This window comes from Anopheles gambiae, chromosome 2 (assembly GCF_943734735.2).
Source record: "Anopheles gambiae chromosome 2, idAnoGambNW_F1_1, whole genome shotgun sequence".
NCBI classification, from domain to species: Eukaryota; Metazoa; Arthropoda; class Insecta; order Diptera; family Culicidae; genus Anopheles; species Anopheles gambiae.
In genome coordinates this window covers 69,382,439-69,396,844 of record NC_064601.1, presented here as the reverse complement: position 1 = coordinate 69,396,844, position 14,406 = coordinate 69,382,439, and the positions used below count along the sequence as shown (strand labels likewise).

General features: G+C 36.7%; 2 protein-coding genes across 2 annotated transcripts; both read left to right on the top strand.

Moving 5' to 3' along the window:
• The first annotated feature begins 1,874 nt into the window (after positions 1–1,874).
• On the top strand, positions 1,875–5,644 carry LOC133391733 (uncharacterized). The gene is made up of 3 exons (XM_061647768.1): positions 1,875–4,075; positions 4,131–4,510; positions 4,576–5,644. Exons 1-3 carry the CDS (start codon positions 3,960–3,962, stop codon positions 4,833–4,835), a joined length of 756 nt encoding a protein of 251 aa, XP_061503752.1. The 5' UTR covers positions 1,875–3,959; the 3' UTR covers positions 4,836–5,644.
• A 2,992-nt stretch (positions 5,645–8,636) lies between these two features.
• LOC133391920 (uncharacterized) lies at positions 8,637–10,410 on the top strand. Its single transcript, XM_061648695.1, has one exon. It carries the CDS (start codon positions 8,648–8,650, stop codon positions 9,656–9,658), a length of 1,011 nt encoding a protein of 336 aa, XP_061504679.1. The 5' UTR covers positions 8,637–8,647; the 3' UTR covers positions 9,659–10,410.
• The last annotated feature ends 3,996 nt before the right edge of the window (positions 10,411–14,406 follow it).

The following is a 14,406-nucleotide window of genomic DNA, read 5'->3' as shown; positions in this document are numbered from 1 at the left end:
CCAATTCTCCAGACTGGCAATATTTTATCCATTTCTCACATCTTTCCTTTTGGTTTGGAAACGCATAGAAAGATTTACCCGTTTTTTTGCATAATTATTCGAACAAAAACTTGCTTCACACTTCCTTCCCATTTTGTACGTTAAAAAGCTGTTTACATCTAAGCAGTGGTTGCTAAGATCGCGGGGAATCCCAAATGACAATCCAGCCTGCTCTCACTATGGCGAGCTCAATGACAGCAGCTTCATTCCATACTGAGAGGCTATCATCGTTTCTTCCTGCGTACTGAGCATGCTTGTTTTTTCCCCTCGCTGAGGCGAGATGATTTTGTTTGAATGGTGAGCAGATCTATCGCCGATGATTGCTCTAATGAGATGATCAAGCAACAGCCGCTCACATGATGAAATCATGATGAGGTCGGATTTTGGAGTGAGTAAAAATATCTTCTCCACATCGAGCCGCCATTGTGTTGTGGTTTGAGGAGAACATTGGATCATTAACGAATTGTTTACTTTTTTAAACCGTGCAATAATTGACCGCGGTCTACATTTGATGATGAACATCTTACCTAACTAATAGTTGATTTACAGCCTCTAGGTAAGTGTAAAACACCCAACAGAGTGCTGTTGTCCATGTTAGAAAACGTTTTTAAATTGCAGAGGGTGATTCTTTCTCCGTCACAGGCATCAACAAAACATGAAGCAGCGTTTAACGATGAAGAAGATACCCAGTTGTGCGATAACCATTAACGTTGAAAATCAAGAGGAATACATGGATTGAAAATACTTAAAGAGAATACGCATCGAGTCAAATTTAAAACGGAAAATAATGGTACAAAAAGCGAAAATAATGGCAAAGAAAACGAGTGCGGCTGGGCCGCAATACCTTCCAATATTTCATGAAAGGCCATCTTTTGGATTGTGGGTGATTGTTAGCAGTGGCGGATTAAGACGAATGGAGGCCCTAAGCGGTCACACAAATGTAGAGGCTTGGTTGAAGCGTCTAGCAGGGGATTGTATAAAATATCCTAACCAGAGAAGGATTGAGTAGCAATTTTACTTGTGAGCGGATGGTAGGTGCCATTTTTGGGGCCCCTGGCCGACCCAGATGTTCGACGCTTCAACAACTAAATACACATTAAAACTGAAGGAAATACACATCTAATCAATTACATTAAAAATTAATATAATTGTATTGATTCGTGATGTATTTTGTAGTTTTGACCTGCATGCACAATTCTAAAACATTCCTATGAATCACAGAAAGGCCTAAAGCCTAAAAGCCTGCCTTATAAGCTTGAAAATTACACGTGGCAATGAACCCTAAAAAAGCTAAATAAAATCACGTGCTTTTAATGGTTTGTAGTGTAAATTGAGTGACAGAGCCGGCTGGCCACATGTACATAACATGTGCTGTTTTGCAGTGTTCTTACATCCTCCGTTATTTTCAAATTCATCCATGCTTAGAGAGCGTACACTGCTTTTCCACTGGTAGTTTTCCATATTGAAATTGCTTTAGTCATAATTTGCACTTGGAGGATTTATACGTTCTGTTTTCAATTCTTTTCTTCAAATCCTTTTTCTTTGTCTAGCTTGGATCCTAAATCAGCAGCTTCCATTCAAAAAGAATCAAATTTAGTTTCCACAATTCACGAAAACAAAATTCATTACTTGCACTCTCCATCGTTTGCTCTTCATCATTCCTTGTTGTTTCTTGAACACCATGCAATCATCAAAGGCAACACGATATCATCGTCAATATTTTCACTTGTGCGTGGATCTATTTCTGCTCCAAGGTTCGATGCGTCTACTAGTGCCTTTTCAACGACCCAAATTTCGATGGTTCAACGTTCAACCCAAATTTCGAGCCTTCAATGGTTTACATGTTTAATAGAGCTGTTCTGACTTGATGTACTGCGGATCAAATCCAACCACGGCAGTACAACAAGTCAACAGATGAACTTGAATAGAAAGGAAGAGTCAGAGTGTACTAGGGATGTAACGGTGGAAAAAAGTAAAAGAGGGGAATACCTTTTTTTCACAATGACTACCATGACGATGATTGCACTGATTTTCCCCTTCCTTTTCTCTCACAGCACGCTGCTCATAGTGAGATCGCTTTCGTCTGAAAAGCGGAACGGAAAGCGACTTGCATCAAATGTCAACCCGATTTTCCGTGCTAAAATTGTCATCCGGGATAGAGCTCATTTTGACAGAAGTGTTCGCCCTATGGGAAAATGACAGTTACTGCGAGTGGGACACTTTTGTAACACCAGTGTCACGTCGGTTTGTCGGTGGCGCAATCTCAGATTGCGCATATATTCGTTTTATCAAAACATAAGTCATTTCGCGTAGCCAACCCTGAGCTATTAACGTCATTTCCATACATTTTCAGATTGCGCCAAGATTGCGCATAAATTTTCAAGATTATATGTCCGAGATATATATTTTTTTTTGACAGATAAATATATCAAACCGACCCGTTTGACAGATAAATATATGCGCAATCTGAGATTGCGCATCGTCTATTGTTACGGTTAGCCTAAAAGCTAGAATTAGATTCGAGTACCTGCTCGAAAACATGGCAAAACAAGGTCTTGTCTTTAATTCATTTAAAGAGATTGGGCCATCTATCACTTTTTGTAATGTAGTTTGAAAAATTGTTTATTTTTGGCGTTTTATAAAATTTCATCAGATAACAAGGCCGAATACTTGAAAAACACGGATTTAAAGGCTCAATAAACTCTTTTATTCTTTTATAAATGTCTCATGTTTTGTAAACAAGGTATTACTCTGTATGAATTTTATGTTAGGCCTAAAATACACGACGCGCGTTTCCACGGGTGGATAACAATCTAATCATAAAAATGTAATGTCATTCGAACGCGCTATCGCAGAAACACAGAGATTATTTTTTGTTTATTTTTATAGAGTCTTTGAGAAACTCAGAGATACTCATGCTGGATATCTTTACGGAACTGTTTTGCCAAAAATACATGGGCCAGAATTTCACTGCCGGGAAATTACGACTGCTGATAAATATATGGATATGGCAGATTGAAAAAATTGCCGATGACAGTTTGTGCATAGGTTTGACAGCAGACGGAATAACGCTAACGCAAAATTCCAGTACATATGTGTTGGGCCTTATACGCGTTACCGCCTCCGCGGAAATCAATCCTTTTACCTGAATAAAAGAGTATCCATTTTCGTTTGGAGAAAAGTATTCACAAGATTTCGCTTTTTTTAAAAAACAGTGATTTTGTGTGTTCGGTGGTGATTTACAATCTTGTTGACGTAAGGTCAAAAATACACTGACTGGAATTTCGCGGCCGTGGAATTCTGTGTACTGTCAAATCCATATACAAAGTGTCAACGGCAACTTTCCCGATCTGTCATATCCATACATTTTTCAGCATTTAGGATTTTTTAGAAGAAGAAGAGTTTTTAGATTTCGTCTCGAGTTTTTGGCCCGAGGCCTTTAGATTAGAATGTGTTTAAAATGATGAATCGGTCTGCTCATTATAAGATAATAGTTGTTTGATTCTTGAAAGTTAGATGAAATGTTTTTATGTTTCTTGTAATAATAATTGTAGGATGATTTTCAAGGGCCTTTTACTATTAAATATCATCCAAGATGGCCAAAAGGATTTTGAGTTATATTTGAACTCGTTTTGAAGTTTATGAAGTTTATGAATGTTTCCTGAATGTCAAATTAAAATTTAATTTTTCTTGAACACAACTGTCATTTTTTAACATCATCCAGCCTGTATCAATATTACGTACTTTGTCGCTTGACGTAAGCTTTTAACATTGTGTCTGTAAATGTCAATGTGCTTTGTTATTCGTAAAAACATCACGTCATAGTAGCTTCAACCAGTTTGTAACGTGTTTCAAACACTTTCATTTTCACTTTAATTTCACTTTAATCTTAAAAAAAACAAAGTTTCGTTAACGCTGCCATGATACCTTTAATTATGTTAATTGATGAGGAGCGTCAAGAAGATAAAAGGAATGAGCAAAGATACCGCAGACATCTTAGAATTCAGAGAAATGTGTTGAACCTGCCTTATAATAAGTAATAAATATCTTATAAGGTAAACAAACTGAAAAATAACCTATGTATATTCTAGGTTCATCAGAGATTATCGTGTATCACCTGCGATATTTGAGGAGATTATCTGGGAGATTAAGGATGAAATATCTCCATTGCGGTCTCATGGTATCACTCCAGAACAAAAGCTAGCAGCCGTTTTACGATTTTTTGCTGAGGGCAGTTTTCAGCAAAGTGTTGGGAAAGATTTCTACGTGCCGGTGGCAAACACGACATTTTCAAAATGTATTTATGAAATCATTGCTGTATTGCAGGTATGTGATGATACACAGATAATTGGATTCGTTAACGCAAAATATGGCGGAGCAAGCCACGATTCTCACGTTTGGAATAGAAGTCCAGTTGGAAGATTCTGCTCAATAAAACATCGTAATCTCGAAACAGGCTTCAAAATATCAGGTAAAAAGAGCAAATGTTCAGCATAAAATACGAACTTAACTAAATACATTTTTGATGATTTACAGGAGATTCCGCTTACCCTAGGGCAGATTGGTTGATTGTGCCATGTAGAAATGCGACTGCAAATTCAGCTGAAGCTGAGTTTAATACGCTCCACACTGCTGCTAGAATTATAATAGAAAGAACGATCGGAGTGTTGAAAAGTCGATTCCGATGTCTTTCCGGGCAGAGAGAGCTTTTGCATACAGCAGTAAAATGCCTTAAAATTATTAATGTGTGTTGTGCGCTACACAATATGTGTATAAATTATCGGGTAAACTTTTAAACAAATACTCTTCATTGCATTCAAACTAGGGCATAAAATTCACCTTTTAATTCTCTTGATTTTAATTCATATCGTCGTATTACTTAAAATCTAATGTTACTTAAAAACTTGTAAGAAATTCAAAAAATAAATTATTTTGTTTTAAAAACATTTAAGCATAAAAAATATCATCCGTTTTGTATAGCTAATTAACTAATTAACTATAGCTTGCGATACCATTACGAAAACTAACTTATGTAAAGAGTAACTAAAATGATTGAGTTTTAAAAGCTCTCACGTTGTTCGCATCTACATGCACAATTGCACTGGCTTTGTTTTATGATATCACCCAAACTGGTTATTGCTTGTAATATTTCCTGATTAGATTTAACGATTTTCTCGGTGAGTTTTTGTGTTTCTTATAATATATCTGTTTGCCTTTCTGCCATATTGGTTAATTTATCAGAGCGTTGCTTTAGCTTTTTCTGGGGTGGTTGTTGCGGAATTTCTTCATCGCTCTCCTCTATTGAGCAGTGTGGTGCTGGGTTCACAGGTAGTTTTTCTGTTGTTTGCTTTGGCTTGTAATATGGCTGCTGTTCATAAATGTCGCTCTCGATTCCGTCGTTGAAGTTGCGAACATTTCGGGCATTTGGGTCGATATTTTCTACGCCATAATGATCCCTCAAATGCCTCTCATCCTGTTGTTGGTAGCATAACATTGTTGCAATTCTTTCTTCAAGCGGTGAAAGTGGGACTTTGGAGCTTGACATATTTACAGTTTTCCACACCAGAAAATTTTAAATATTTGTTAGTTCCTTTTGAAAAAAAAATAAAAAAATTCACAACATATACAATCTAACCATTATCCATTCTTTAACACATTTTTCTGGTGGCCCTGCTGCTTTCAAATCGTTTGAAAATTGTTTCCAAAATTCCGTTTGTTTTCCTTTCACGAATCTTTTGCTGTATCAGGCCTTTGCTCAAGCCGTGTAATGAGTATTTCGAATTGCATTTTGTTGGTGTTTGCACCAGGATTCCTTTAAGTAGGTTTATAAAGCGGTAGAAATTAGTAAAACTTGTTTAAATGTAGCAATTGCACTTATACCACCGACAAACCGACGTGACACTGGTGTTACAAAAGTGTCCCACTCGCAGTAACTGTCATTTTCCCATAGGGCGAACACTTCTGTCAAAATGAGCTCTATCCCGGATGACAATTTCAGCACGGAAAATCGGGTTGACATATGATGCGAGTCGCTCAAGGTGTATGGATATTAGGAGGTGAAGTGCTTCAGAGCAAATTGACATTTCACGACTTGACATAACAATACTGGGGGCTCCGGTATTAAAATCGGGAAGGGCTGGAGGAGGGTATAGAAAATTGTATGCGATTTGACATAACAATACTCAATGATGGCGCCCGGCAAACGCGCTAATAATTCACCTCCTCAATAAATACACCTAGGAGTCGCTTTCCGTTCCGCTTTTCAGACGAAAGCGATCTCACTATGAGCAGCGTGCTGTGAGAAAAAAGGAAGGGGAAAATCAGTGCAATCATCGTCATGGTAGTCATGGCGAAAAAAAGGTATTCCCCCCTCTTTCACTTTTTTCCACCGTTACATCCCTAGTACACTCTGACTCTTCCTTTCTATTCAGTTCATCTGTTGACTTGTTGTACTGCCGTGGTTGGATTTGATCCGCAGTACATCAAGTCAGAACAGCTCAATTAAACTTGTAAACCATTGAAGGCTTCGAAATTTTGGACGTTTAAAGGGCACCAGTAGACAAATCGAATCTTGAAGCAGAAATAGATCCACGCACAAGTGAAAATATTGACGATGATATCGTGTTGCCTTTAATGATTTCTAGGTGTTCAAGAAACAACAAGGGATGATGAAGAGTAAACGATGGAGAGTGCAAGTAATGAATTTTGTTTTCGTTAATTGTGAAAACTAAATTTGATTCTTTTTTAATGGTAGCTGCTGATTTAGGATCCAGGCTAGACAAAGAAAAAGGATTTGAAGAAAAGAATTGTAAACAGAATGTATAAATCCTCCAAGTGCAAATAATGACTGAAGCAATTCCAATGTGACTACCAGTGGAAAAGGAGTGTACGCTCTCTAAACAGGGATGAATTTGCAAATGACGGAGGATGTAAGTTCACTGCAAAACAGCACATGTTATGTACATGTGGCCAGCCGGCTCTGTCACTCAATTTACACTACAAACCATTAAAAGCACGTGATTTTATTTAGTTTTTATAGGGTTATTTGCCGGGTGTTTTTTGTCAAGTTTATTAGGCAGGCTTTTAGGTTTTAGGCCTTTCTGTGATTCATAGGAATGTTTTAGAATTGTGCATGCAGGTCAGAACTACAAAATACATCACGAATCAATATAATTATACTATTTTGTAAGTAATTGATTAGATGTGTATTTCCCTCAGTTTTAATGTGTTTCATCGAATTCAGTTGTTTAAGTGTCGAACATCTGTGTCGGCCAGGGGCCCCAAAAAAGGCACCTACGACCCGCTCACAAGTAAAATTGCTACTCAATCCTTCTCTGGTTAGGACATTTAATACAATCCCCTGCTAGACGCTTCAATCAAGCCTCTACTTTTGTGTGACCGCTTAGGGCCTCCACTCGTCTTAATCCGCCATTGCTAACAATCAAAAATATCCAAAAGATGGCCTTTCATGTAATATTAGATGGCTTTTGTGGACCATTATTTTCCGTTTTAAATTCGACTCGATGCGTATCATCTCTAGGTATTTTCAATCCATGTAATATTGCTCTTGATTTTCAACGTTAACGGTTAATGGCCATCACACAACAGGGTATCTTCTTCATCGTCAAACGCTGCTTCATTTTTTATTGATGCCAGTGATGGAGAAAGAATCACCCTCTGCAATTTAAAAACTTTTTTATATTGACAACAGCACTTTGTTGGGTATTTTACACTTACCTAGCGGCAGTCCTTGAATGATTGTCCCGGGAAGTTGTTCATCATCTTCCCACACATGATTTTACGTTTCCTTCAATGAACCGTGTGTCATGTGAATTATTTCACTATATTTTAACTGATTTGGGATATTTGATATGCTCTTTCAACAAAAGAATCGAGAAATGTAGCCCGCGGTCAATTATTGCATGTTTTACAAATGTAAACAATTCGTTAATGATCCAATGTTCTCCTCAAACCACAACACAATGGCGGCTCGATGTGGAGAAGATATTTTTACTCACTCCAAAATCCGACCTCATCATGATTTCATCATGTGAGCGGCTGTTGCTTGATCATCTCATTAGAGCAATCATCGGCGATAGATCTGCTCACCATTCAAACAAAATCATCTCGCCTCAGCGAGGGGAAAAAAACAAGCATGCTCAGTACGCAGGAAGAAACGATGATAGCCTCTCAGTATGGAATGAAGCTGCTGTCATTGAGCTCGCCATAGTGAGAGCAGGCTGGATTGTCATTTGGGATTCCCCGCGATCTTAGCAACCACTGCTTAGATGTAAACAGCTTTTTAACGTACAAAATGGGAAGGAAGTGTGAAGCAAGTTTTTGTTCGAATAATTATGCAAAAAAACGGGTAAATCTTTCTATGCGTTTCCAAACCAAAAGGAAAGATGTGAGAAATGGATAAAATATTGCCAGTCTGGAGAATTGGAGGAGATATATATAAAAGGAGGATATCAAGCATTGCAAAATAAAAGATTATGTTCTGATCATTTCACGTACGATGCGCTGGTAGATGCAAAAAGAACTGATAAAGGGTAAATATAATAAATAACTCTACACGTTAACCAGACTAAATTTTAATAGGCTGAACATGGTTGCAATCCCATCTGTCGAATTCGTGCTAAGAGATCTCCAGTACAAGGAAATGGAAATATTTGGAGAATGTGAATCGATGCCCTCTGAAAGCATAATCTATAGACCTTCGAGCACAACCGAAATTGTCACTACAATCGATAAGGGAAATGACATGATGATGGCATTTGAAACAGGACATGCTAGAGGAGACCATCTGGTGAGGGCTGAATCTACCGTAGAACGCGTCGTGAGTTCTGATTATGACTGTGCAAGTATCGCAAACGTTGAACAGGAACTTAGTGTAGTCATCGAAACGTACAATAGAAAAGATGGAGAAATAAAACATATGATGGATAATTGCAGTCAAACTGACGAAAATAGAATTCAACAACTCCTGATCACCATTAAGACACTGAAAAATAAGCTACGAACCTTAGAAAGAAGCAACAAGAGACGGTTATGTTCTATGGAGAAAAGTAAACGCAAAATTAGAATATTGAACCAAGACCTTAAACGATGCCGAAAACGAATAAGACTTGATGATTACCTACTACAGCGGCTGAAGCAAAATGTAGTAATGCATGACAGCTTGCAAAACTCAATTAAAATAAAGAGAGCGCGGCGGTTTAGCAAGCAACTGAAAAGGTTTGCAGTATCGCTGTATTTAAGTGGCCCTCGTACGTATCAAATGGTCCAAAGATCAAAAGTGTTGTGCTTACCAACCAAAAGAACCATCAAACGATGGACCAGTGAAGTAAGCTTCGAACCTGGTTTAAACACTACAATCCTGAAGGCAATGAAACAGAAGTGTTGTAATTTAAGTGAGATTGAAAGAAATGTTGTACTTGCCATAGACGGTATGAAAATTAAAGCTGCCTTGAGCTACTGTGCAAAAGCGGACAAATTTCATGGCTTTCCGGATGATGGCTTGAAGAAACGAAACGAGCACAATAGGTCTTCGATATTGGCAACAGAAGCCATAACCGTCATGGTGCGTGGCATGTTTAAACCGTTTAAGCAGGTATGAGTTTGTTTTTTTAAGAATCCCTCTTAGTTTAAAGAATGATTCTCGGGTTTTTGAGAAACCCCAGACTGGTATTGCCATCGGTTACGTCTTGAAAATAATAAAATTTTACCATATTCTAACATCAGATTTTAAAATATCCTAAATTGTTTTTTGTTCATAGGGCTTAGGATATTTCATCACCCATAATACGTTAGGAAGCTGCAATCAATTGAAGATAATTAAGAATACCGTTCGTGCAATTAGGGAAGCTGGATTAAATCCTTTGGTTTTGACAATGGATCAATATGCAACAAATATCAAAATGGCCAAAGAAGCAGGAGCTACCATTGAGAAGCCTTTTTTCTTAGTTGATGGCATTCCAATATTTATTTGGTGGGATCCTCCCCATTTAACTAAAAGCACACGAAACATGATTAAAAAACACAATGCAGTGTTCAACAACAATATAGCTAGTTTTTCGGATATTGAGAAACTCTACGAAATTGATTCCTTTTCCAATCCAAGACTCGTACCGAAATTGACCGAAAAACACATAAAAGTTCCTCCATTTTCACCCATGAATGTCTCCCTAGCTACTAGAACACACAACACTCAATCCGTAGCTACAGGAATTCGATATTATGTCCGCACAAGTGAACTTCCAACCCGAGCTTTGCAAAGTGTCAAGTTTATTGAAATGCATGACAAACTATTTGATGTATTTAATAGTAAAAGCAAGATTTGTTCAGCTAAGGTATAGTAATTATGTAACAGCTACATAATTAAAAAATTAACTCTTATCAAATATTTCCATAACCATTGAAAGGAGCTTTGTTAGAAGGCTCTCAACACTGGGCTTTTCTGAACGATGCCAAATCAATATTGAACAAGTTGTTTTACACAAAAAAATCCTGCTTTGATCGTACAAAGGTATTGTACATAAATTTATTCAAAACCATGTTCTAACGCACTAAGTCTTTTACAGGCAAAAGAAGAATCAAAACATCTAACCGCCGTACAACGAAAGCCAAATTATATTCGAGGATTTTTGAGTGATATAAACTGCCTCAAGCTCCTCTGGGATCATCTACAAGATGTTTTTCATGCAGAGTATTTATGTACCAACCCGTTATGTCAAGATTTTTTGGAAAATTTGTTTTCCGATATTCGACGAAAATGTGGAAGCAATGATTCCCCTGACGCACTGCAATTCGGCACCGCTTTCAAATACGCAGCTATTGAAGCTAGCTTTAAATCATGTCACGGCGTAAATTGTGAACCAGACAACACATTTAATTTGGTTACTTACCAGGACTACAAACAAACAAACGTTTCTGAAAAAAAAAAATACTCCACATACCTCAAAATAATTCTTCCTCCATTGAATACATCGAAGCCACTGGAAATAACGACTAGATAACTCAACGGACTGTTATATGTAGTTGGAGCAGCAGCCCGTAGGTTGCCTCATAAGAAATGTGTCCACAATTTAGTGCAAGAAAGAAACATCGAAACCAGAAAGGATGATGCATACCAATTTATCAAGCTGCAGCAACTAGCGACCTCAAATTTCTTGAATTTACCCAACAAGAAACTGTTCGATATTGGAGTGCTTTGCTTTGTAGCTTTCAATCAAAATTTTTCCAAATATTTGAGCAAAAACAAAGAGGGTGTTAAAACAAGGCTCAAGCGCTTCATCAATTATGATCTTTTTGACGATGGATTATGTCAGTCATGTTTCATGTTATTGATTGATAAAATATTCAATACGTTCATACAGGGATTTCTAAAAAAAACTAAAGCTCAACAAGTTTCCAAAATAAGCATTAAAACCTTCAAGAGAAATCGAAAGGCGGGGCGAATGTGTTTACCGCTATAAATGTTATTAATGTGTTTTGTTATGTTGTTATTAGTTTTTTTTTATTTTAAGAATACATGCCGGAAATTTCCATATACCAACAAAAATTAATTTATAAAAAATATAAAGTTAAAACATCATAAAATCCTCTGAGTGTTTGACAATATCTATGAACATTTTCGATTGATTTTTTTACTATTTTTGACTTCTATCGCAAACACCGATTACGAATGATTTATCTGTTTTATGTTGGTTGTTTTATGTTATCAATCTCGAAAAAACAATTAGTAATATTAATAACAATAATATCAATAACGATTGTCGGTGCTACAGTTGTTAAGAGATGCACGAAATTTTTGTATACAATCAGCGAGAAGATTCAAACAGTTGACTGTGATTTCAAAACGTATGACTGTTTCTCGTATGTGTCAATGCAGAATAGTAAGCGAATCATTCTAGAGATGGCGCTAGTGTTTAACGTATTTTCTTTTGAAATAAGGAGACAACTTTTGAAGCTCATTTTGTTCGAAGTGTCATGTCGGTTTGTCGGTGCTTATACTTACATAATATATCTTTGATTTTATTTGCACCGTAACAATCGAAGTCTATCACATAGCCTTTGGAACAGAATGTGTAAATATATTGCACTTTTGACAGATACTGGCATTGATCCATGGCATATGAAAATGAGGAGGTTATACTTTTCAGGCATTGATTCAAGGCATACAAAAAGAGGAGGTTATATCGTTCATTGCAAATTGTCACTTCACAACATGACTTAAAATTGGTGACGGCTAAGGGTAGTGGCAACCCTGATCGGATGCGATTTAATCGGATGAGATTTATATGGGATTTGACAGAAAATGTCGGCCGTGCGATTTCGTCCGATAAAATCGTCCGAAAAGTTTTGATAGGGTGGTAAATATCAACCGTCTAAATACATACAGCTTGCACTGATTCAATGCGATTTTATGGAACGAATTTTCTTTGGGATTTGACAGATCCCGTCGGACGTAGGATTCGTCGTCAGACGTTATCTGTCAAATCCCATATACAAATTTAACGGCCTGTCCAATAAAATCGCATGCGAAGAAAAGATGCCACGGGCTCGATATCTCTCAAATTCAAGCTGTCAAATTCCATATTTTTTATGTTTGCTTTCTTGTTGAAGGTGGTGTTTAAAGGAGGTGTCTTCTTAGCTTTTGACAGGTTGCTATTTTGAGATTAAATTTGATTTAATTTAAATAGCTATCGATGTTTGCCTACAGGCACCAGCCATACTTTTTCGAGGAAAATGCCAATTTATAAAGTGTGGTTGCAAAATCAAAATTGTTAGTGCTAAACGAATTTTAATCAAATGTAAACAATTCGATTATTAAATACCTATACCAATAACACTCGTCGTATTTGACAACTGCCGTCGATCATGGATTTGTGCTTTTTCTAAGGTCAAAAATACACAGACCGGAATTTCGCGGCCGTGGAATTCCGTTGACAGTTTGTATATGGGTTGATGGCTAAATGTTATGATGATGATGGTCCCTCCACTTTCCCCTTCAAAGGTTCGAGAAGGACGAAATTATCTTAAAGATATTTAGGTATAAAAAATGAAAATAAAATTTCTACATAACACTCGAGTGGATGATTGAGTGTTTTCGATCCACTAATGAATCCGATAAGGTGCCGCTAAGTCCTATCATCTTACAATCAGTGGGTCTAAACCCCAAAGTCCACTATACGCGCGCGTGTCTCGAATCTTTGAAGACTCTCATTATTTTTTAAATTTTATTTTAAATTATCTTATTTTTTTTTCATAAAAGCTGTTAAACAAAACCAAATTAAAAAATACACCATCATCATCAAGTAGATAAATGCGGTTAAATACTTTTACATAATACAAACTAGCAAGCACTTCTAGAAGTATACATTCTACATTACACTATACTACTATACTAAAACACTTCACGACCACATTACTAAATAACCTGCTTCACATACAGTGCACATTCCTTTTTGAAATTACCCAGGCTTGTGGCGTTAACAACTTCTCTTGGCATCGAATTATACATTCGAATTCCCTTATAGTATAAGGAGTTCTGAGCTCTTAATGAAAGGTAGCTTGGTGTTCTCGGTTCATTTGATCTACGAGTAGGGCAACGATGAACATCCGTCCCTAGAACTATTTGTTCCCCGAGATATCTTGGTAACATTCCATTCAATATTTTGTGTATGAAAATCATTGTTTGATATATTATTCTTTGTTTTACTGACATCCATTGCAGCATAACTTTAGAAGCATAACTTTTAATAGCATAACTTTAGAAGAAGTTCTTGAACCAAGACCCAAAATCACTCTCATAATTTTGTTTTGGATACGTTGTAATCTTTGTATCTGTGTTTTATTGCCAAGAAAAAGAATAGAAGCACAAAAATCTAAATGTGGTGAAATAAGCGACTTGTAAAGTTGCAGTTTACCAAAAAAGTTTAAATCTTTACTAAGCCTGCTAATGACCCCACTTTTTTTTGCTACTTTCGCTATGACATTATCTATGTGGGGCCCAAACGTGAGTTTATTGTCAATTATAATCCCTTAATATTTTAGTTCAGAAGTATTGTCTATTTGTTCTTGATTTATTGAAATACACAGCTGTTCTTGATTATTTTTGTTTGATATGATCATGTATTTTGTTTTATTAATGTTTAGAGCCAGTTTTTTATATTTTAGCCAGCCATCTAAAACATTTAGTTCTAGATTTAATAGAGTCTCTGCTTGTTTTAAATTAGGCTTTGCGATGAATAATACTGTATCATCGGCAAACAGGTTTACCTCACAAAAATGCAGTATTTTCTTTATGTCGTTAATATACATTATAAACAATATTGGCCCTAAAACACTTCCTTGCGGAACTCC

Excerpts from the sequence above, each read along its gene's own strand:
- LOC133391920 (XM_061648695.1), top strand. The coding sequence starts at position 8,648 with ATGGTTGCAATCCCATCTGTCGAATTCGTGCTAAGAGATCTCCAGTAC.
- LOC133391733 (XM_061647768.1), top strand. The coding sequence starts at position 3,960 with ATGATACCTTTAATTATGTTAATTGATGAGGAGCGTCAAGAAGATAAA. Across the intron at positions 4,076-4,130 it reads TTGAACCTGCCTTATAATAA|GTTCATCAGAGATTATCGTG; the intron begins GTAATAAATATC and ends TGTATATTCTAG. Across the intron at positions 4,511-4,575 it reads AACAGGCTTCAAAATATCAG|GAGATTCCGCTTACCCTAGG; the intron begins GTAAAAAGAGCA and ends GATGATTTACAG.